The 25,468-nt window shown below is 39.0% G+C and overlaps 2 protein-coding genes and 1 long non-coding RNA gene across 4 annotated transcripts; 2 read left to right on the top strand and 1 right to left on the bottom strand.

Moving 5' to 3' along the window:
• Positions 1–531: 531 nt before the first annotated feature.
• On the bottom strand, positions 532–21,465 carry slc9a1.L (solute carrier family 9 member 1 L homeolog). Of its 2 annotated transcripts, none has more exons than XM_018246435.2 (12): positions 20,661–21,465; positions 14,474–14,934; positions 12,224–12,474; positions 11,717–11,934; positions 9,492–9,691; positions 6,667–6,756; positions 6,086–6,156; positions 4,960–5,133; positions 3,687–3,801; positions 3,497–3,598; positions 3,190–3,262; positions 532–2,885 (listed from the first exon to the last, which is right to left on the bottom strand). In XM_018246435.2, exons 1-12 carry the CDS (start codon positions 20,950–20,952, stop codon positions 2,611–2,613), a joined length of 2,322 nt encoding a protein of 773 aa, XP_018101924.1. In that variant the 5' UTR covers positions 20,953–21,465; the 3' UTR covers positions 532–2,610. The 2 variants fall into 2 exon arrangements, with proteins under 2 accessions (XP_018101924.1, XP_018101925.1); XM_018246436.2 differs by having other exon boundaries at positions 14,705–14,934.
• Positions 13,675–15,605, top strand: LOC108708101. Its single transcript, XR_001934385.2, has 2 exons — positions 13,675–14,051; positions 14,411–15,605. It is a non-coding gene; the product is annotated as an uncharacterized LOC108708101 (long non-coding RNA).
• A 341-nt stretch (positions 21,466–21,806) lies between the features above and the next one.
• Positions 21,807–23,784, top strand: LOC121399716 (lamina-associated polypeptide 2, isoforms alpha/zeta-like). The gene is made up of 3 exons (XM_041581260.1): positions 21,807–22,288; positions 22,376–22,414; positions 22,500–23,784. The coding sequence occupies exons 2-3, from the start codon at positions 22,386–22,388 to the stop codon at positions 23,782–23,784; spliced, it is 1,314 nt and encodes a 437-aa protein (XP_041437194.1). The 5' UTR covers positions 21,807–22,288; positions 22,376–22,385.
• The last annotated feature ends 1,684 nt before the right edge of the window (positions 23,785–25,468 follow it).

Genomic DNA, 25,468 nt, shown 5'->3' with positions numbered 1-25,468 from the left:
TTTAACATTTAATTAACTAATAAATCTAATAAATAATTATTTTAAAAACAGCACTGTCATGTCAATAACAACAAAATGCATCCTGAAATGTATTGGAGAATTTGTTTAAAAGTGGAGGGGGCTTATTCTGGTGCCAAGAATCAGACACTATGTAACTATATACAATCATGGAGCAGACAGTGACACACAAGCAGCAAGTTCTGCTTTGTTCTTGACCGTCTCGGATTATATAACCCACCTGTAGAAATAAGTCAAATGAAATGGATTTGTGTTTTTCTTGAAAACGATTCACCAGTCATCCAACTGGCTTTCTCAGTTGGATGACTGGTGAAACATCTTCAAGAAAAACACAATTCAGTTGGTTTGACTTATTTCTACAGATATACGATGACCTGGATGAATGAGAATCTTCACAAACATAACCCATTTGAATTGTCATAACAATGGGATGGAAGGGAATCACAAAGTTACACAATTATCCTTATGGAAATACCAGAAGTCAATGCCTAGGATTAAATAAAAAGGCTCAAACAGCATTAAAAACATACATTTATTTTCTAAGTCAATCAATTTCAGTTCTACATATTGGGCTGTAGTAAGCAAACATGTTTAAGAGAACTTCACAGACAAAGGCATCTCTACACACATTTATCTAAGCACCTCCTCTCTTTTGGCTGTACAACACACATTCATTTACATGTAGAGCAAAGGCACGTGATGCATGCGCACAACTGCCTACGCATATGTGCAGGGAGTGCATAGACCCTGGCACAATTATTGCACAACTGTATTATTTGTATTTGTAATAGCTATTCTATACTAGTTTTAATGGCTCACCTCACCCCAAACAGAGAAAAGCAAGATGAAATATTAAGACGTATCTTATATGTTAGCCCAATCCAGGCTGCTTGTGCCGGATTTATTCAGTCACACCAAATAATGGGCTACCAATGTTGTGCAACAGAACCCCAGGAGGGGAGGAATGCATAGCAAAATGAATATGAGTAAAATATAAAAGTGAATAACCACAAATGGGAAGAAGGTGGGTGTATTTCCTGCTGGTGAGGTCCATGGCTAAAGTGTATCTACAGGAGAGCTCGTCACCAACAAGATCAAAGTCACTATCAGTTTACATCCTTTTGCCAACAAGTCAGGCTAACAATATATACTTTTGTGTTGGTGCTTTGTTGTGGGTTTTAGGCATATTTATAAATATATATAGGTACACAAACACAGTGTGTATACACGTATTCAGGTCTATATATTTTTACATCATACATTCACAATAATATAAGTTGTACCCAGGTTAGTATAGAATAATTTGCTATTTGTGGACACTGGAGAACCCAGGAAGTAGGAACCATTGTCACTCCAGCTGCTTGTGAATGACAGCCTCAGCATCCTGACAGTTTAGCTGGCAGCTGGAGCAGCAATGTTGCCTGTGCCTGCCCTGTGCTATTAAAGGAGAAGCTCTCTCTCGCCAAAAAATACCTTTGTATACTGTATGAAATGCAATACAACCATATGAAATTACGGAGCATTTGCAAAGTTACCTAGGAACCTCTATTCACTGAATACTGAAAAGTATTTTTCAGTGGACAGCTCACTTAATATAGTTCTGGATCTATGGTAAACCCTACAGCTACTAGGGTCTCAAAAGGCAAGCTTGGAGAAACTACAGCCAGAGATAGCACTGGTTATTTAGTATGATTGCTCTATCTCTAGGGCTGGTGCTAGGGTATTGTGTACATATGCTGAGATTGCTTACAGATACTTGACTAGAGCACCACTTGGCTAAGTAAGCGCTCTTGGTCTTTGTCTGATGATACAAGTAGATGAACTTCATTCTGTCTCTGTACTTTAGCAATTCTCATCCATATAAAGTATTCTGTAAGCAACAACCCACATGCTATTGTATGATATCATGAGGCATCTGTTTTTAGTGGGTGATTTATTGTTATTTTTATTTATAAGTGCATCTTCCAGTATGAGCTTCAGAGCGATGCATGTGTTTTGCAATGATTCTCTTAAGGGCAAAGGCACCTGTGGGATTTGAGGCATTTCCCTGTTGCATTTTTATTATCCAACCCATTTCCAAATGCCCTCTAGATCAATCACTTGAAAAGACATGTTCACTCATCTAAAAGCACATGGACTAGGTGATTTTCAAATAGGACAATGAAGAATAGATTCTAGCATTGTTGCCCTACAAGTTTTGGCTACTAAAAACACATTGCAGTGCGCCAATGTCCAACATTATATATATATATATATATCACTGTAGGGTACTTGTCCACCACCAGGTGTATACAGCATTAAAACAGGACAAATCCATTTAACTCAATAAAATTTACAATATATTCTTTGGTTATAAATGTAAAAAAAAAAACTTACGTAAATGAACGGAATGGGAAAGAAAAAGAAGGGGGAATGTAAAAGGAATGATTAGGAAAGAGAGAGCAGATTGGAGCCAGGAAAGGAAAAGAAGAGATGATATAAAACCCTTTGCTTTTCCAGCAGTGCAAGAAGATGGCAACTTGTAGATAATAATTAAATGCTCCCTTTCATACACATGTTTCTGTGTCTTACACAGTCTATAGGTCAATTGCATTATTCTTTTTTAGGGATGAAAGGCTGAATCTCCTCTGGGTGAGGTCCTGGGTCACTCAGACAGCGTTGAAGACGCTGAGAGTTGGGGCTTTCTTGGGGAATAAATACATCATCAGCACCAGGTGAATGGGGCTCTGGTACTGTCATAGTGATCCCTGCCTCTTCTTCCTCTTCCTGTGTTTCATTTACCGTATCCACCGATTCTGGCGATGCTGGATCAATAGTGATTGTTGGGATATTCTCAGAATCTGGTTTGGGTTCATAGGCAAGGGGGTCTGGAGAAGAGATTTTAGAAAGCAAAAAGAAATGTGAAGCAGGGAAGAAAGAATTTAGAAACCAATGGTAACAGCGCAAAACAATTATCTGAACATATTACATCAGGAACACGCCATAAACTCGCTTTCTGCACCCATAACACTGAGTATCATTCACAAACAAATGGCAAATATGTCCCAGCACATTAACGCACCAAAACTTCAGATTGACTTTCATTATTCTACTTTCATTAGCTCATTGTTAATGGTTTGTTATGGGTTAATTTATATTATTTACATAATAAGTAAGCCACGCAGTACTTACCTGAGCCAACTCGGGCTCTTGACATGGTAGGGGAATCCAGCTTGTGTGCAGGAACAGTCAAGTAATTGGTCACCTGTTAGAAATACATAAAATAATATTTCCCCAGCATTAGAACTTTCTAATGTATCTTCTACTTACGCAATTTTCTCTAGGCAAATTGCTAGCTTTCATTCAGTTTCATTCAGTGTATTTCTCAAAAATCTGTATTTACACCTGTGTCAAAGCGGAGTTTCTTCAGAACAGAAAACAAATCTCGAGCATTAAATGTGATCCCTACAGAACCATACATCTGTTGTGTTGCCCTTACCCTCTGCTCCATTTGATGAACTTTTTGTCTTCGCAGTAACATCTGGTTCCAGGCTTCTTCATATGGGTCAGCCATCAAAGTGTGACGGTTATATGACCGTAGCTGTAATGGAAAAAGGCATAAGTAAAGAGGCGGTAAAGAATGGTATAGAAATACTAGGTATGCTGTTCTAAACAGGAAAAAACTGTACCCGCTGTCGTGTCTTCTGAAGATTAGTTCGTAGGATTTTGCGAATTTCCTCTTCTTTTCCCTTAGACAGAGTTGGGATGATTCTATCGGACAGTTTGGGTTTAGGCTGAATATTCCTATGAAGGATTAAGAAGTTCCAATTAAAAAATCTTATAGCAATCCAATAATAGCCCATTCTATGAAACTTTGGTCCCAAGCAAAAGGGCCATATAATCTAGTTTCTCCCCATAAACCTGCTATGTGTTTATTAAACAATGTGGATTTCCCCCCTGGTATGTCGGCTCAAGCTTTCTCCTAGTGGGAACAGTCTTATTTAATTACTATACATTCACTCACCGGACAAACAAAATGGTGTCATTCCCACACTTACAATCCACCTATAAAGCTCCCCAGTCTGAATGGCTGCGTTACAGCCAAATCTCGCACTATATAAAGTCACTACATGAAGGGTCTGTGTTCACTTTTCCCACTGCTTTTGAGAGGTTATGTTTACAACTTTTACCTAATAAAGGGTCATTATCTTATCTATATGACAACATGATTCACATGGCACCTGCTAAATCATTAAAATTTGTAAAACAATGGGAAAAAGTCTTACGACAGTGTTTTGATGATGATACTTGGAATGGCATATTTAGAGATACAGTGAAATGTTCTGTTAATGTATTAATACAAGAGACCTCTCAAAAGGTCTTGCACCAATGGTACTTAGTGCCTGAAAGACTTTCCCAATGGTACCCGACCTCTTCCATGTTGTGCTTTAGGGCTTGTAATCAGAATGGTTCTTTTTTGCATGTGTGGTGGGAATGCCCAGTGGCAGTACGATTCTGGATCAGAGTTTACTCGCTGATAACTAGTGTAACAGGTCTCTCACTCAAAAAGAACTCTGCAGAAGCTCTGTTGAATAAGCAAGTACCTGGGGGTAACAAGTACATCAGACGCTTGGTCACATATATTTTTGTTCCAATTAAAAATAAATGATTGCAGGAGAGACCAAATACAAGCATTTGATTCAGAGTCTGATAATTAGCAGAGTAGAACTCATCTATCCTTGGAAGAGGTTAGGCTTTACACCATAGGGGAAGGGGAGTGGGAGTCTTGCTGTCAGAGAAGATGGCGGTCTCTGCATGTGTCCACACATTACTCAGATGAGCAGGGGTTTGCAAGCAAAGCTCGCAGAAAATTATGTGTGATACAACCAAATCCCTTTAACATTCTGCTCTCCTGGTTTCATTGTTTGATGCAAATTAACTTTGCTTTAACTGCTGACTTACTGCATTGACACAGTAGATACTGTGGAGGGGATTTTTCCAATGCCACCACTTTCCACCAGCTCAATTGCCTGCTTCATCTCCATCTTGTGGTAGAAGGCAATAAGTTGTGGTTCGGTAGATCTTTCTCCAGCAATAAGGCACTTTTTCACATAAGTTTTATTAAAGCGGTTCAATCTTGACAAGAGAGGGGAAAAAAAACTTAATTGCATGAGGGAAATTTTACTTTTTCCTCTTGAATTGCTGCTAGGCTACAAACCCCAGCATTCCTAAACAGTGTAATTCAGCAAAAAAAATAAAAAAAGCCCCAATTCTTTTGCAGAGGTAGTCCATAAACATTTCTTCCACAAAATTTCCTTCATTTGTCTCCATATTTAAGCTGCACACTATCCTGGGAAGTTTGGTTTTCCATGGAAGCAATATAATACACCAAGGCTTATGGCACATGGGCAGTTTTAATGAACAAGACCCATGGGCAGTTATAGTTACATAGTTAAATCGGGTTGAAAAAAGACAAAGTCCATCGAGTCCAACCCCTCCAAATGAAAACCCAGCATCCATAAACACACCCCTCCCTATATTCACACAAATTATATATACCCATACCTTATACTAACTATAGAGTTAAGTATCACAATAGCCTTTGATTTTATGTCTGTCCAAAAAATCCAAGCCATTGCTGGATTTAACTGAATCTGATTAACTGAATCAGCCATTGCAACATCACCCGGCAGTGCATTCCACAACCTCACTGTCCTGACTGTGAAGAACCCCCTACGTTGCTTCAAATGAAAGTTATTTTCTTCTAGTCTAAACGGGTGGGGGGGGGAAGGGGTTATGATGGACTAGACCTTCATAGTCAAAGCTGCAGCAATTAAAAGCAACCCCCTCCCCCATAACAGCTGTTTATGTTTCCGGTCCATAAACATTTTATCTATGGTAGACTCTTTTACCTGCAGATGAATATTCCATTACTGTTCAACACTTTTTATATGTTCAACCATTTATATGTATGTTATGTGGGCTGTCAAGAGAGGTGCATCTTTTAACCCTTAAACGAGAAATTGCCCAGGTAGATTTTGAATGATACATATATATACACATCAGATGAAAGTGTTTTATAACCTACTTGTCTTTCCAATGGTGGTGGCCATAATGACCACAGATATCCTCTATACCAGTCAGAAGGTGATCTAAAAACTGGAGGGGAGAGAAATGGCAAACAGACTAAAATGGCAAAAATATGGCATGCTTATATTAGTCACAGATGCTAAAGCAAGTGAAACATTAAAGGTGCCATCCCCAATAAGATCCCCTCGTTTGGCGAGGTTGCCAAATTAGCAGATCTTTCCATCAATATGCCCACGGCGATATTGGGTTTATCCGATTGTTCGGCCCTAGGGCCAAGTGATCGGATTTCAACAATGGGAATAGGAGCGAACAGGACGAGGACCGCATCAACTAGCTGATGCGGTCCTCGATTGCAGAGAAAAAAAACCTGCCCAACTTGATTTTTATACATGGGCAGATAAACTGATGAATCAGTCTAAAGGGCCCGAATAGTCATCTTAAATCTGCCCATTAAGAGTTTGGTAAAAGGAAAAGTTTGGAACAGAGACACTGGTATCAGTATCTGCTTCTTCTCACTCTTGCTTTTTCCCCATTAACTGGTAAGTGCCATAACAGAAAAGGAGTGATGGGATTGTTTACCTGAGTGTGTATCTCTTCATTTATTGATCGCTTAGATTCTTGCTTCTTCTTCACAGCCAGCAGCTCTACCAGTGGTCGAATAGTCATGCCCTAAATAAGTTAGGGACAGGTGGGTGTCAAACAGAGTAGGATTTTGGGGGTAAGCACTTATTTTCTGTTCTATATATTACTGGAACTGTAGCAGAATAGCTAATAAAGCAATATTTCTGTATCATTAATCTTATGAGCTAATTGGACCCCATGAAAAAGGTATGAAATGAAAAGTTACTAGGCAATCCATATAAAAAACATGACACTGTCTGGTCTGTCTGGATGTGTTAAGCATGGTATTTTAGGCTACAGTTCAGAGAATACATTTTACCACCTTGAGTGTCTATGAACAATTAAGTGCAAGATTCCCCAAAAACAAAGTATTCAAATTAGAAAGTATATAATTAATTTAGCATGGCAACGCAAATTTTTTAATATTTGCAAAATAGATCTGTAACATTTGGAAGACTAAGGTAAAGCACTGAAATTACCCACCCAACAGACAACATTTTACATTGAGTCTTTGCAATAAATTCTTCAAGATTCTTAAACCATTATCCTGCTATAAATGCAAGGGTTCTCAAAAGCATTATGCTATTTAAAACAGTATTAGCTGGTCCTGCCAGCTTTACTTGAGTAGTCATACGTAGTCCTGTGTTGTTGTACTCCTGTTCCCAGTAAAAGCTAAATTCTTTAGTATAAATAATATGACAATGACATTCTTGACAAGTCTATGCTTTGTTGAAACAGTTTGCTGAAGGCCCCGCACAATAATGCCCCGATGCACAAAGCAAGGTTCATAAAGGGGTTCTCAGAGATGATTGTGAATGAAAGTGACTGGTTGATGTGAAGGCACCCTGAACACCTCTGGGATGAAATGGAACACAAACTGTGAGCCAGTCCTGATCCTCAACACTCTTTAGTATAAATAATATGTAAATAAAATGTATTATTTACTGCACATATGAAAACTGTGCTATCCAGAAATGCACCATTTGGATGCTGTATGTTTGGCTGGTGTGTGACCATGTGATGCATTCACAGATCTGCTTATCTACCTACAGTGAATTTCCAAAGCTATCCAGACACATTTTTGGCCAAAATTGGTAGTTTCATCTAAAATTACCCCTTGGTTTGAACATTTACTACAGAGTTTCATTCTGTTTTTGGAAGCAAGTTCGGACAAGATTATTTTTTAGGAGCATGGTGTTGTATGTGTGAGCAGTGGAATTGAATTCTATGGAGTGATGACTCACCCTTCTCCATCTGGCAGTTTGAAAGGTTAGTCTGGGTTAGGCAGATGCCAGGAAAACACTACAGGTATGGGATCTATTATCCAGAATGCTGGGGCTTTCCGGATAACGGGTCTTTCTGTAATTTGGATCTTCACACTTTAAGACTACTATAAAATCATCTAAACATGAAATAAACCCAATAGGCTGGTTTTGCTTCCAATAAGGATTAATTCTAACTTAGTTTAGATCAAGTACAAGCTACTGTTTTATTACTATAAAGAAAAAGAAATTAGTTTTTAAAAATTTTAATTCTTTTATTATAATGGAGTCTATGAAAGACGGCCTTTCCGTAATTCTGAAATTTCTGGATAACGGGTTTCCGGATAACAGATCCCATACCTGTACCTGTCTTAATGTGTATAATGGCAACTGTATATTTGAAGGAGGAGGAATAATAGCATGATGCTATTTAATGGTTTGGGGTAGGATCCTAGGTTCTGCACAGTATACAATGACATTCTTGACAAGTCTATGCTTTGTTGAAACAGTTTGCTGAAGGCCCCGCACAATAATGCCCCGATGCACAAAGCAAGGTTCATAAAGGGGTTCTCAGAGATGATTGTGAATGAAAGTGACTGGTTGATGTGAAGGCACCATGAACACCTCTGAGATGAAATGGAACACAAACTGTGAGCCAGTCCTGATCCTCAACACCCTTTGTGCGATCCCCACATGAAAGCCTGCCTGCTGTGCCTACTTACCATATGTTAGCTTTAAAAGGTATCAATACAGAGATTAACTGGTCTCTACATTGTTAACCCTCAAATTCAGACTGTAAAATCTTGCATTGTTCACAGCCCTAAAGCCCTGTACCCGAGACCCAGACTGAAAGTGCCCACATTGTTCACACTCATACAAACTGCTGGAGGGGCACCAGAACTGTATGTAGCACATCTTATAGATGAGATTTCCTGCTCTGTTCTGCCTGCCCTATGCTCCCTGTGTGTGCCATACTCTGCCTGCCCTATACTCCCTGTGTGTGCCATACTCTGCCTCCTCTTTGCTCCATGTGTGTGCCATACTCTGCCTGCCCTATGCTCCCTGTGTGTGCCATACTCTGCCTGCCCTATGCTCCCTGTGTGTGCCATACTCTGCCTGCCCTATGCTCCCTGTGTGTGCCATACTCTGCCTGCCCTATGCTCCCTGTGTGTGCCATACTCTGCCTGTCCTATGCTCCCTTATATTGGCCATATAGTGTACTTGCTATGGAGTCAAATGTTGTTTTTTCTTTGGGAGAACAAACCTTTGGTGTCATGATATTTTACCCTTCAGAACATTAATAGTAGTTATGTTCTGCACCTACACAAACCCAGACAAAATGATGAAAGCAAAGCGTCTTATAAAGTTAAAGGCAACAAATCTCTCTATCTGTACAAATCTTGCCAATGGCAAAGATCATAGTGAACGCTCTTTCACATCCTAGAGGCAACTGCACCATCCTATATGCTCTCCTTTGCACCTCCACTCTCCAATATTTTATCCACTCCATACTTAGCTCACCTGCACAAAGACTGTAAAGAATATCACTGTGATGATTGCAGTTAGGAACATTTCTCTAGGGAAGTGATTATCATCCAGGAGGTATCCCAGCGAAAAAGCAATAGCTCCTCTTAAACCTCCATATGCAATGATAAACTGGTCCTTGGGAGTTAGTTTCACTATACGGAATTTGTTCATGAACCATATTAGGCCCAAGACACCTGTAGAAAAAAAATAAGAACAGTTAAAGCAGCTTGATGACCACCAATAATATAAATTGAAGAAAAATCTCAAACCTGCACCTAGCAGTTTGTGTGAACCAACTCCTATAATAAATGTGGAGTCATGTAGTTAGTCCAGATGGTCCAGAAGTTCTTATAAAACTCATCTCATACTTTACCAAAACATTTCCTGTCATCATCTAACACTTATTACCAGTATGTTGCCAATTGATGAGAAGAAAGCAGATACAATGCATATTATCCAAGAAGGATTATGGTCTCAACTAGGGAAGCGATACCTATAAAGACTATGTTACACAATAAAGAATAATTGCACAACACTAAGATATGTGTGGGGAATTTTATCTTCTTTTATGATTTTTCATGTTGGTGATGCTATATTTTATTATATCAGTTTCCACAGTTATAAAGGAATCAGAGATCCAGGAAGGAAGGGGCAGACTATTTGCACAGTTACATTATTATGCTCTTTTTATTACTGATGACATACCTTCCCATTGGTGGCTGCTTGTTGTGTTTGTCTCCTGACTTGTTCATTCAAAATCATTTAATAAAATTGTTAAAAAATAGGGAAGCTATTATTATTATTATGAATACAGATAAGGGAATTGTTATGCAGAATGCTCAGGGGGGCTTTCCAGATAAGGGGTCTTTACGTAATTTAGATCCCCATAATCGGATAACTGATTCCATACCAGTTCTCTTTTTATTTAGAGTAATATCAACAGCAGCAGTCTACACTAGCTTTCTAATTTTAAACTATTATAGGTATTCCAGTGCACTGCCCTAACAAACAATGTTGTGAAGCTTCAATCCTCAGAGATGGTCTAGCAGTGTATCCACATACAATGCAGAATATGCAGAATCACTGCTGCAAGGTGCTTTATTGGTGGCTACCAAACAATTATTTTCAAAAATTTATATTTGCTTTCTACAAAAAAGTAGAAAGTTGGACAGCCATGTTGCATGGAGATGGGTGTGTATTTGTGTAGACATCCTGAAAGTAACATCTGTAATGCCCTGTCCTTTGTACCTTATCTAGAAAAGCATAGCAACCAGAATTTGGGAACATGCTGTAATTAAAGAAGAACATGTGTCAATTAAAGTACCTGTTTAATACTGTTTAAATCTGTACAGTTTTATATGCATTTTTTTTGCACCTAGCACTTGTCTTTGTAAATTAGCCCTAATGAGTTTTAATGAAGCATCCTTGAGCCATGTTTTAAAAGAAAAACCTAAAAACAATTGATTAGCAGAATTAAATGGCAGATTAAAAAAGGTAGTTCTATTTTAGCTGTTAAAAGTGGTGTCTAGCTTTTTTTTCTAAATATCACATTATCACATGTCTAGCCAGTTGTCAAATTATGATGTTCAGAGACATATAATTTTGACACTATTAATTTATGTTGTACTCTACATAAGAATTAGCCGACTCACATTATACTCATCTGTTTAACCCATGATATTCATAAAAATGGACAAGGGGGCTTTTATTCAAATGATTCATAAAAACCTAAGTGGGGCTGTTGATTTAATTTATTTAATAAACACACAGAAAAAAAATATTAAATTTAAGTTGTTCCATGCTTACTTTTTCATAAACAGAATGTGCTAGTTGAGCACAAAACATGTCAGATTAGAAATATGCTATTGCTTCTTTAAAAAAAACAAGAATTTGTTTTGGAGTAGCTGTAGTGTCTACCCTCTATAAATTCTTTTAAGTTGAAAGTTTGAGAGCAGTACAATCCTTTCCCTTAGCAAATTTTACGTATTGTTGGAACTCCTATATGTGGTTGCTTGTTGGAAGACCCCCAGGCTGGCACAGTTTTTAGCTGACAGGAGCACCTGCTAGGGGTATCAGGTACATCAAAACAATTATTTGGGGGAGCCTAAATTTTGATTTTCCTTCACCTTTAAGACACGTGCATATCTATGTATAGGTTTAGAAAAGAGACGCTACAATATACATAAAACATATTTAAATATATATATGTGGTAGCATACCAAGAACACGGGCTACAAAACAGAAGATGAGTGTACTGATGACATAAGGCCAATTCCATTTATGAGGTCCAGCCACAGTTGAGACCCCAAGGAAGATGAAGATAAGGGTTTCGCTCACACTGCTCCACATCTTAAGAAAGTACTTGATGGTCGTATGGGACTTGTGGGAGATGTTGGCTTCAACATAGGGTCTCATTACAACTCCAGCGGCAATAAGACTGCAGGGAGAAAGAGAAGATATCAGAAGCAATGTGAGAGCTAAAAAAAATCATTAAAAAAGAAATTTATCATCATTTTATATATCATATGGTCAGGGTACAATTAAAAGCATCATATAAGAGAGATAATCCCCTGGAAGTGTCATTAACAAGAAAAGGAAACAAATCAGAATGGGCCAAAACGGTTTGATTGTTTGAAAGGGAGAGATTGCAACACAGAGACAGAAAAATATGAAATAAGCAAAACCCTAAAAAGTTAAAGGATATAAAAGACAGAGGAGAAACTCACGCCATGATGCCTGAGAGGTGGAAGAGTTCTGCTGACAAATATGCCATGTAACTACAGAGGAAAACAAATAGCGGCTCAATGACACGGATGTGGGAGGTGAAACGGGAGGTAAAAGCAGCGATTACTCCATACACCAAACCAACAAACAATCCTCCCAGGGCCACCACTAGGAAACTCAAGATGCCTAGTGAGATATCACGAAATGTGATTTGCTCCAGGTCAGCAAACTCTTCAAAGAGGTGGTACAGGACCTAAGGAAAGAGAATAAAAAATGACCTTGGGAAGAAATATCACTTTAGACTGGAGAAGAAAATGTAAATAATGTTGCTGGAAAATTACTAAAATTGTGGTTGAAAAAATTAGATATATGTAGTAAAGAGAAACAGCACAGATAAAAATTGTATAATCAATTTGTGTAATTTCTGTAGAGGAAGCAGAACACAAAGAAGATATAAGAGAAGAATATAAAAACTAAAGAACCAGTAAAAAGGATAGAGGTAACAAATGTGTGAGACGGGCACAAGAAAACCTGACTAGGGCAAACTTGATAAACAAAAATGCTCAAAAACATGATGACAGTGCCATTCACTGCAGAGTTAAATGCTAACCAGAAACTGATGAAAAAGGAGTGAATACAAAGTGATTCTAAAAATATGTGTAGTTCTAAGAAGAAGAGGACAGAGTAGTTGAAAACAGGAGATGTGTATGAAATTGTGCATGAAATGGAGTACCATATATACATCAGCATCACATATGAGGATCTTCTAATTACACTCCAAAAATGTGTTGGTGTTTTCAAACCATATTAGCCTAAACTGTGGAATTAACCTATGTGCCATTACCCCAAAGATTAAACTGGGCAAATGCAAAATGAAGAAAAAGCTCTCACAGGGATTAATCACTGTGAGGAAGCTGTAAGGTGGACAATGCTCACTTTATATAAAAAACGATCTATAGAAGGCACTGTAAACAAAAAGTGTATTATTGCATTGGGTTGAAAAGCCATATCTCCATATAAAGAGAATGTGTATAGGAATATAGGATTAATTACTCTTTTATGGGTACCATAATAAGAGTTCTGTTTATTTTATGGGTATATATTTAATGTTTTATTGGTGACAATATAAAAGTATAGTTTGTTTTTTCTGAAGTGTGTACAGGTATGGAACCTGTTACCTGGAATGCTCAGGACCTGGGGTTTTCCAGATAACAGATCTTTCGGAAACTTGGATCTTCATACCTTAAATCTACTATAAAATCAGGTAAAAATTAAAAACTATAAAGATGATTACATCTTGGTTTTGATCAAGTACAAGGTACTATTTTATTATTACAGAGAATAAAACAGTATGCTGAAGAATCCAAACTGTGTCACAATGTATTTAAAATGTTCTACACTGCACTCGAGGAACATTTTCATAGAGCAGAATGTAAGAAATTGTCATCTTGATTTTGTTATTTAATATGAAAGCTGTTGTTCAGGGAACTTACATGAAGTCCTGATTATCATAACAAAGGTTTTCCTGTGACTACTAAGGCCTATGTCTGCTGTGGGGACAATAAAACTGATTTTGTATGCGAGAAAACTTGTTCAACAGAATGTAGGCAAGTTGGGGGTTTATCACAGCATCTTGGCAGTTGGGAGGGTTTTCTGTGGGGGCAGGTGAGAAACCAGGAAAAAAGAACGCTGGACAAATGTGAGGGGAGCTGGGCAACTGAGAGGAGGCAGCTAGAGAGCTGGAGAAGCCGGGGACAAGAGAACATGTGAGGAATGAAGACCAGAGGAGAAGACAGAGATGAAGCTGAACTATATTCCCCTACCTTTTTGGTAACAACAATGTAGACTTGTGTAATGTGTAACTGTAAATATTGTAATTATTGTTTAGTCTAAGTGTAATCATTTATGTAGAACAATCAATTGATTTATTTTACAATACATCACTTTACTATACACTCATTGCTGTGGATTCATTGTCTGCTTGCTCAAAAGAACCAGAAACCCTAGTAAGTGGGTTGAGGTATATTATTAATAATGATATAATATACAGAAACTTACAAGAAGACCTGTACTCACCCATACTGAATGCTTTTCGAATGCCCAAAATACTTCCCAAAATCATGCTGTACATTCAGTCTGGGGGATGCAGTTTTATTAAGTCTCACTATGTCTAAATATTTCTTTTTCAGTGCTGCAATAATTATCCCAAATTTATTTTCAACACCTGGGAAAAAGATATTATAGAAACTCACCACAGTGACAGCATCATTAAGCAATGACTCCCCGAACACCAGAATGTGGAGCAGCTCATTGATGTGGATCTCCTCAAAAACTGCCAGAACAGCCACTGGGTCCACTGCTGAAATTATACTGCCGAAGAGCAAGTTGGCCAGGAGGCCCACACTCCTAAGGTCCTCCCCACCAATCTGGCACACACCAAACAGAAGTGAGCCTAAAAAGAAGGCATTCCAGAGTGTACCTACCACTGCGAACATCAAGATAGTTCCCAAATTCTCAGAGAAAGGGCGCAGTGGTAAGAAGTACCCAGCATCCAGGATAATTGGGGGCAGCAGAAACAGGAAGAACACATCAGATTTTAATACAGGTGGCGTTTCTCCAACTGCCTTGATAAGACCACCCACAAGAAGGCCCACAACGATCAACAAGCAGCTCTCAGGGACCACGCTGGATAATGTGGGGATCACATGGAACCCTGGGAAAAAGAGAAAAAGGAAAGGATTCACTAAACATGGTTTCTAGAAGGATAGATCAATAGCACTTCCACTATAGTTTGAGTCTAAACTATCCATCTTCATTTCAGGTTTCTGACCAACCTTGGAAGAGGTCACTTCCCTGTTTGATAGACTTTATTTTCTGAGACATAATATTGTTATTTATTAGGGATGCACCGAACCCACTATTTTGGATTCGGCCGAACCCCTGAATCCTTTGTGAAAGATTTGGCTGAATACTGAACCGTATCCGAACCCTAAGGAAGAAGGATTCAGGCGAATCCGAATCCTGACCGAATCCCAAATTCGGTGCATCCCTATTATTTATATATTGCAATTAACACATAAAAAAACAGAAGATCTGATGTATTAAAGGGCCCTGTTTTATTTACAAATTTTATTACCGGTAATCAGCCTTTTCACATTCACAAATGTTCACTAGTTCTGCTTAGAAAAACATAATTGTACATTTTAATTTGTATTATTTTTCCCCCAAACACAGACATGTGTTTAGGTTTACTGTTAATTCCATTGCGCATTTATTTTATTTGGTGATTTTATTGCATTTATGCATACTGGGTAACTGTTTATAAGACCGCTGACATATATGGGTGTACAAAAATTTCCACTAAACTTTCATTTCTACATTTGATTTGAAGTTTGGGATAGAAAGATTCATTTGCCTATACAGGTATGGGATTCGTTACCCGGAAACCCGTTATCCTAAAAGATCCAAATTACAGAAAGGCCATCTCCCATAGACTCCATTTTATCCAAATAATCAAAATTTTTAAAAATGATTTCCTTTTTCTCTGTAACAATAAAACAGTACCTGGTACTTGGACCAAATTAAAATATAATTAATCCTTATTGGAAGCAAAACTAGCCTATTGGGGGTTTTAATGTTTACATGATTTTCTAGTAGACATGAAGATCCAAACTATGCATTTATTTAAACCTGCTTTTGGAGTGCTGGTTCATTTTGAAGATTGTACATTACGATTATATATATATATATATATATATATATATATATATATATATATATATATATATATATATATATATATATATATATATATATATATATATATATATATATATATATTATATATATATATATATATATACACATACATGTAGCTTGATGTCAGCACTACTCGTATAGGGGTTCAATTCTGCCTGGGTGCAAAAAGCCAAAAGGTAGTTACGAATGTCAGTAAAGGCACGTACTCACACGACTTATGGTGAGAAGAAAATCTCTTTATTTCAACAAAGAATCTGCTAACGTTTCGGCTAGCACTCTAGCCTCTGTTCAAGTGCTAAAAAGAACAAAGATAAACCTTAAACCTTGTCTTTCTTTTAGGAAGGGCACGCAAAATTGAAAATACATTGTTTGAGGTAAGACAGTCTAGAAAAGGACTGCCACCAACTCCTCAAAGAATAGTTATACAGATTCTGGCTATAACACATTTTATTTTTAATACATTTATATTCACACTTTGATCCTACAGTAGACCAATTGCAATTGAAAACATAATCTGTCGGTCTGTTGTTCTCTGCACTGTTGGTTCTGATTCCTGAAACAATGTAGCAATTTTCAACATTCAATATATCCAATCAATATATCCAATACATTTACAAATAAGATATTGAAGATGTTTGAAAGTGTGGTTCACCTTTTTGTTAAATTTTAGTGTATTGAAGAATGTCCTAAATTTTTTTATAATTTTTGAATTGTATTTTTCTTCTGCCTCTTTCAAGCTTTAGGGGACCCCAGCAGCCAAAAAAAAAAAAAATTGTGTTATTCGGAAACTAAAAAATTATTAAAACTTTTTTCACTTAATGTCTTATTAATTCAGCCACCTATTAATATTCCAGTCTTCCATTCAAACCATAATTGCTAAGGTAAATTAGACGCCAACAACCAGTTAGCTACTGAAATTCCATACTGGGAAATTCCATACTGATTAACAAAAAGGTAAATAACTGATGAAAAATACAAAACAAAAAAACAAACCCATTGCAAATGGGCTCTGAATATCAATGGCTACTTCATACTAAAAGTTAATTTAAAGGTGAACAGCCCCTTTACTGCTATCTGCAAGAAATCTGTCTGTTATTCCTGTGCCATAATCATTTAGTGAAATTTAGTATATTCAGTAATCCTACTAATCTAGGGTGGCCATACACGGGCAGGTTAAAGCTGCCGATATCGGCATCTTGTCTGCCCACGTACGTAGGCTTCCGATGGGTCTCGCCGATCGATATCTGGCCAGATAATGAACGGGCGGGTTTGAGTTCTCCTGCTATTGAGGACCACACCCGTTGGCGCCCATTGCCATTGTAATAATCCAATTGTTTGGCCCCAGGTCCGAGCGATCAGATTAACCCGATATTGCCCTGCTGTTGGTGGGCATATCGGGGAAAGATCCACTTGTTTGGCACGGATCTTGTAGTGTATGGCCACCTGTACACACAAACCTAACAAAGATGAAGGGATATTTTACAGAGTGCTGTTATTATGATTGGTCTAATTAATGTCCCTTTACAGTTGTATTGCATAAATAGGTATTGGCAAATATAACTGTAAAGTGTGAAAAAGAGTTTTTCTACATTGCAGAAAATACAGCTAAATTAAAGAGGTAGTTCATTTCACAAACAGTATTGTTTTCAAACAGATCTAATTGATTTTTCCCATTTGCCTCCTATTTGTTAACCACTTTATCTGGCAAGTCATCAAGGTCTAGAGGCACCAAAGCATGCCCAAACCGTGATACTGCCCCCACCGTGTTTCACAGATTGTTGGAATCTGTTCTTATGTTGGAGTGCAGTCTTTGCCTTTTGTCAAACATATCACTTTGTGCAAGGCAACAATGTTCTATTTTTGTCTCATCTATCCATAAAACATTCTTCCAGTAGCCTTTTGACTTAGCCTTATAGTCTACAGCAAACTGTAAATAGGCAGCAATGTAATTTTTTTGGGATAGTTTCTAAAGGTTGGCGACACATTCAAAGATCAGCTTGTTTGGAGAAGTTGCTGAACGAGCAGATGTTTTTCTGATATACCAACCTTGAGGTGGGCGACATTGGATCTCTATGATGGGGATAAAGGCAGACAGAGCAATGAGTCCACTCCCCGATAAGATGTTCAAACCTGCCTGATCAAAATCTACCCTATTATTGGTAAGGTAAACCTATAGGAGGGCCCCATAAATGGGCCAATAATCTGCCGACTCAATCCGTTGGGCCATATATGGCCACCTTTAGTCATTAGCCTGGGGATATTTGAAAACTCTCCCAGTATTACAACACCTTTCTCTTGGTGTGATCTTTGTTGTTCAGCCATATCAGGGGAGGGTAACAATGGGGATGAATTGCCTCTGTTTGTGCCTGTCAGTGGACTGGAGAAGTCCAAATTGTTTTTTAACTTTCTCCAGCCTGCAGAGCATCAATAACTGTTTGTTTGACTGGGTTCTCGTTCTATAGTTTACAAACTTTCAAGTACCACTGTAAGCTGAGGATAACGAAACATACATTTTACAAAAAATAAAAATAGAAAGCAAATTAAATATTTTGCATAGTACTGTACTGATAAATACAGCTGGGAGCATTTAGAACACAACATTCTGTACTTTTCTCTTTCTTTAAAAACACTTTTAGGAACCTTTTTCCTAATGTGGAACAAATTGCCACATAACCCCCTCATATAATCTGTAAAAGCTTTGTCGCGGAAATGTGTGCAAGCATATGGATATTTGATGGCATATTTGATACTACAGAACAAAAAAAGAAATCAGTAACTCAAGTAGGTGATTATCTATGTGAAATGAAAAGCAACACTGCAATGTAAATATTACAACCCCCAATTCTGTATTGCCTACATAAAACTAATGTTCCTCATGTTAACAGACTACTTACAACCACACATGTTGCTAAACATAAAATAGTTATAATTCTATACATTCACAAGAACACAGCTGGAAGCGTGACACTGTACTTCTTTTTTCCATTAATTTGTATTACTCTTTTAAGACACAAAGGAGAGTTCAGAGGAGAGCTTATCTTCATTATGTGATTAGTTCTAATAAAACAAAAAACAGAGTGTTCCCAAACACCATAGTACTCTATTCTTGTCTATGAGGAGGGTTGTGGGTGTTCTCTACTAACTAACAATGAAAGAGAGATGTATAGGCTATTAACCAAAAATTTGATTTATGTATTTACTAGCCAGACTAGAATGGATTAATCATAATGAAATAAAGCATAGTTCATTGATCAAAAACACTGCATGGAAATGGTCCTTTTAAAAAAAACAAATATTTAACATGTCAAGCCAGTCAGAATAAACCTTATTTTTCATTACAATAAAACAATATAGCATCTTATTTAAGGAAATTAGTAAAACCACGAATAGTTCATTTTTAAAAACTGGCTTTTTTGGCTTTGTTCTTTATAATTATTGTATCTCCTCTTCAGAAACTGTTGCTGTTCCATTTCCCATGTTTACCAAGTTATGTGTACTGATCCAATCTCTATCATACAAATATTTGTTAAAGGTGTATGCTATATTTTAAAAAATCCATATTATCTTTTCATTTAAAGATAATTTACCATAGCAATTTGAACCTTGGGTTCTTGCTACAGTTTAACCCTGAGGGGGTGATCTATACTGACCTCTTTTTGTGGAGTTTCAATAGCTTCTAACAATGCTGGTTTAAGCCCCAAAAAAGGTATGGCACTGCACTCATGAGAATTTTTTTTGTGTGGTCTGTGATTTTTGTGGTCTGGGATTGGACTTTTATATTTTTAATAATATAACTTTTGTATTTTTTATGTTTTTGGACTTTTTCCTGATTGGACCACACACGGGGCAAGCAGGTGGAAGGAGGGGGTTGTCAATTTTGTATGCTTATTATTACAATTAATCAATTGTTATATTGTCTGCACTTTGGTTATGTTGTATGCTTGATACAGGGGCTTGCCCCGAAACATTGCACGTTCGCACAAAATAAATAGCAAGGGGCAACCCTGCATTGAAATGCCTTGAGTGCCAGTGTATTCCTATACCTGTGGTCAAAAGACACCATATGTAACCTTTAGCTGTGAACACAGCACTTACAGGCAATACTATTAATCAATAGAGAAGAAGAAAAAAAGTTTAAAATGTAAAAGTTGCAGAGAGAGAGAGAATGCAGGAAATGCAAGGAAAAATCAGTGCATTTTAATCATTTTACATGTGCCTTAAATATGCTTATGTGAACACAACCTTCTAAAAACCTTGTTTGCTATGTGACTGTGATATGGATCTGAGACTGTAAGCTCCATTGGAGCAGGAACTGATGAACAGTCTCTGCAAAGTGCTGCAATAACATAAAGGATAATAATAAAAAAATGACAATTTATAAGCATGTGACTTTCACGTCTTAAGATTGCTGGAATTGAGTGAAAACAGATTTGTTTACATAGTCCCAGGCAAATGGAGACATGTATCCTGATCGTATTCAACAACCGCCATTCCAGTAAGTAGGGTATAAACAACCCTATTGCAACATTTTCCATCCTGCAAATAGTTGGTGTTACAACTTAAGACCTGTGTCACATTGTAACATGACATGGAAGATGAAATTATTACCAGTTCAACTTCCATGGCCAATAAAAAAAAGTTTGGCTTTGGTTTAAGCTCTGACCAACAGCCTCTACTCACCAAGTTTCATAAGTGATGCCAGAAGGATCCATAGTGCTATCTCAAAGGGCATTCGAATACGAGTGTAATCCAGATCAAGGACAGGGAAGGCTTTCTTTTTTCCATGATGCCCTCCATGACTGTGATTGGTGCGATCATAGAGTTCATGGCGGGTATCCTCGGGGGAATCATAGGCATCAGTTATGCCAGGGTGAGCAGATTCAGGAGGATAGTTAGACTCACTAAATACTAAGGGTATCAGGACCAAAATAAATATACAGCCAAAGTAGTTTAGAAGCAATTTCTTCCCCATTATAAATGCCTGTACCCCTTTTGTACCTAGCAGCGTGATATAAACACCAGTGGATAACACACCTGCATAAAGGAATGCATCAGTCTGCTACGCCACACGGGAATACACACGTCTAAAGACTTCTGTGTGCTCCATAGACAAGAGCAAGGCAACCTGTACTCCCACAACGCAACCCTTTCTATGGACTTCTCACCCCTCAGGTCTCGAATACTCTATTGCATGTGTGACGTGTGTCCACTAGTCAATGGGCGAGATAGCAATCTGCAGAATACGATAAAGTGCCGGGTTATACATTTATCGCACATAGCATATTATGCGCACATGGAAATGAATGACACAGAAGTGTAAGCAAGAAAGTCAGAGCAGCAAACGCAGCGGTGTGTAAATGTAAAATTCTGGATACCCTGACTCATAGCTAAAATCCCCTGACGTCCCCCTGGCCCCTCCTCTCCAAATCCCACCCTACTACCAATCTCCTCACACTCCCACTGCTTCCTGGCCGCGCTCTCTCTCTCTGTCCCGCACCAGCCGGCAGCTCCTAGTTTATATGAGAGAGCATCGAGTCGCATTAGGAGATAGAGCGCCCAAATGAAAAGCTAGAGGAACACAGACACCTACGGCAGTAGGAGGAATCTGCAGATATTGAGCAACTTCGATTTAAAGGAACAGTAACACCAAAAAATGTAAGTATTTTAAAATAATGAAAATATCATGTACTTTTGCCCTGCACTGGTAAAACTGATCTGTTTGCATCAGAAACACTACTATAGTTCATATAAACAAGCTGCTGTGGAGCAATGGGGTTAACTAATGGATAACAGATTAGACACCATTAGACAGACAGAGCTTTTCCTGTCCTTTGCATGGCAGTGGGCCAATAAGGGGTTAATCCCCCGCCGGAAGGCGGCACAGGAAGTACAATAAAAGTCCATCCGGGTCCCCCCGCGCCCATCTCAATTTTCCTGTCGAAGATACCCCCCATACCAGAGGTGCTACTCTCTCCCTCTGAATCGCCTGGGACCGAGGTTTTTACCTTGTGTGTGTTCCAGGGGAAGCCGGCGGGCTTCTGGCCTTTGTTGCCGATGGCGCAATCAGCCGCAATGCTGCCTTAACGGAGGTAGCGCATGCGCGATAAGACGCCAGCGCCCATCTCTCTAATGGCGCCTACGTTTTCACGCTGCGAATTCACGCACGCGCCTTTTCGCGCCGGTTTAAAAGGACGAGCGCATCACAGGTTAGTTCCTCTTATGATTTCAAACGAACTGGCTGGTGTTCATTTCTGGCAAGACAAGACTGAGGAATCTGTGTGCACCTGTATTCTCGATTGATCCCAGGTGTAAGTTACATGGAGGTTTTAAACGCTGGAGCCTTATTCTTTGGAATATCTTTTTAATTACTTGACAATGTTATTTATTTCCTCCAGACTGTCAATTATGAGCTGCAGACGCTCAGGCTCCAGGGGGTAAGGCACTAAGAGAGTTTTTTTTCCATCGTGATTGATACAAACTACAAGCAGCGGTGAGTAATTATAATACCTTATTTTTCAGGAGTCCCCCATTAAGAGAGGAATCTCAAAGAAGGAAGACTCCCAGAACTGATTGTATTGCATGCGGAGAAGCAGCAATTCTAGGCAAAAGGCTCTGTGAGAAGTGTCTGCAGGAAGTGGCTGGGCCCTCCTCTGATCAACTGCACTCTATTAAAGACTGGATGCAGACTACCATAAAAAAATCTATGAGTGATATGGTCAATGTAGTTACTGAGAAAGTACTACACAATCTAGATGAAAGACACAAGGCGCCCTCCTCTATGACTGAGGTCAGTGACAGACCTCACAGGAACACGCACTACTCCAGTGTTTCTGAAGGGGAGCTATCTTTAACCGATCAAGAAGAAGAAGAACAGTCTGAAGATACCTGTTCTTTCAACCTTGAATACCTAGAGCCACTCATCAAAGCAATGAGATTTTCTCTGGAACTTGACAATACTGAGGATACTCCTAAACATGACAAAATGTTCAGATCAGCGGTCAAAAAAGGAGAAAAATTCCCGGTACACAGAGTCATTAAAGAAACCATTTTAGAGGAATGGAAGACGCCAGATAAAAAACTTAATTTCTCCAGAAGACTTAAAAAGATGTATCCATTCGAAGAAGAGGACTCAAAACTCTGGCAAGCCTCCCCTAAGGTGGATGCGGCCATCACTAGAGTGGCTCGACGTACTACCTTGCCTGTGGACGAAGGAGTCTCGCTAAAAGATGCGATGGAAAGAAGACAAGACATGACACTCAAAAAATCGTATCTAACATGTGGAATGTCCAACCAAGCCTCCATAGCCATTACCACTCTGGCCAGAGCCAACCACATTTGGATAGAAGAACTGGAACAAGCTGTCAAAGCGGGAACAGACAGAAAAAAGCTTATTGAAATGATCCAAGATGTCAAAACCGCAAACGAATTCACTACGGAAGCATCCATGGATCTTGTCAGACTCTCGGCCAAAGCTATGGGCCTTAGTGTGGCGGCCCGTAGAGCTCTCTGGCTGCGCCACTGGCATGCTGACCCGCAAAGTAAACATAACCTTTGCTCCCTCCCATTCGAAGGGTCACTTCTGTTTGGTGAAAGACTCGACAAAATCATATCCAAAGCCTCTGCAGGAAAATCGGCTTTTCTTCCTCAGGACAAAAGAGACAAGAGGCCCTTTAGAAAAAATCCCCTGCAGGAGGCCAAACAGTATAGACCGGGAAAGCCCTTTACTAGGCAACCCTGGAGAAGAACCCAGGGACAAGGGGCACCTGGAAGAAGGGACTTCAAACAGGACAAAAAATCGGCATGAGGGTGCGCGAGCCCCTCTGTCTTGCCTTGGAGGAAGACTTCAGAATTTCAGGACAGTGTGGGCTCAACACGTATCAGATCAATGGGTTGTAAAAACCCTAAGCAATGGTTATGCCCTGGATCTTCAAAAATTTCCGACGTTTTACTTTGTGTCTTCAGAAAAGCCTCGATCCCCACTAGCTGTTTCTACCCTAAAGATGATCCTTGGGGACCTACTAGACAGAAAGATCATCACAGAAGTCCCCAAAAGAGAACATTACAGAGGTATATATTCTCACCTATTCTTAAGAAGAAAAAAGAATGGGGATTTCAGAGTAATTCTGAACTTAGGCCATCTGAACAAATTCCTCAGAACAAAAAAATTCAAAATGGAGACACTGAGGTCTATATGCCAGTTCATAAACCATGGAGACTGGATGCTCAAGATAGATATACAAGATGCCTATCTGCACGTTCCAGTGTGGGAACCACACAAACAATTCCTACGGTTCCTGATCCTGGGAAAGCACTTTCAATACCAAGCGCTCCCATTCGGACTAGCTTCAGCCCCAAGAGTTTTCACCAAGGTGCTTGCTCCCATGATGGCTTTCTTAAGGCTAAAGGGGATCCAGATTTTCGCATATTTAGACGATATATTGGTGAAAGCTCCTTCCAAAAAACTCCTCCTACAACACCTGAGTATAGTTCTAGATACTCTGAAAAAATGGGGGTGGCTCGTCAACTGGGAAAAGTCCATGTTGGAGCCAACACAACAGATTCAATTTCTGGGAGTTATCATAGACTCCAAAAAACTTCAAGTAAGTCTAACAGAGGAAAGGATTTCAGACATACAACACCAAGCAGATTATCTGTCTCGTCATCCATCCTTGACTGCCAAGAGATGTCAACAAATTCTGGGGAAACTTATGTCCACCATAGAGGCAGTGAAATGGGCACGAATTCAAGCAAGACCTCTCCAGATAGAATTCTTGAACCAATGGAACAGGAATCACCTGGAAAACTCCCAGTTGATTCACCTATCACAGACGACGATATCTCATCTCTCATGGTGGCTCAGGAGAGAGAACTTGCAAGTTCCTGTATCTATCGCCTCCCCTACTTGGGAAACACTGACCACGGATGCAAGCAGAGCGGGGTGGGGAGCACACTTCAAACACTTCCAAATTCAAGGGAAGTGGACACCCATAGAAAGCAAAAAATCCTCCAATTGGAGGGAACTGAAGGCGGTGCTACTAGCGATCCTACACTTCCAAAAACACCTCAGAAAAAAATCTATACTGATCAAATCAGACAACCTAACCACAGTGAGTTATATAAACAACCAGGGAGGAACCAGATCCAAACAACTGTTGTGCTTGACCACAACTATTTTCGAATGGGCTCAAAACAATGCGAACCACCTCAAAGCCTCCTACATACCAGGGACATCGAACACCTTAGCGGATCTCCTCAGCAGGAAATTTCCGGCTATCGGGGAGTGGGAGTTGAACCAGCAGATTTACGACCTAATATGCCGAAAGTGGGGTCACACATCCATAGACCTGATGGCTACCTTTCAGAACAAGAAGAATCTAGTGTTCTGTTCGTGGGACAAGGACCCCAGAGCGACCTTTTGGGATGCTTTCTCATTCCAATGGAACTTTCAACTGGCTTACATCTTCCCTCCAATCTCGATGTTAGCAAAA

This window comes from Xenopus laevis, chromosome 2L (assembly GCF_017654675.1).
Source record: "Xenopus laevis strain J_2021 chromosome 2L, Xenopus_laevis_v10.1, whole genome shotgun sequence".
Taxonomy (NCBI): Eukaryota; Metazoa; Chordata; class Amphibia; order Anura; family Pipidae; genus Xenopus; species Xenopus laevis.
Note: the sequence above shows the minus strand (reverse complement) of the source record. Positions and strands in the feature narration are given on the sequence as shown.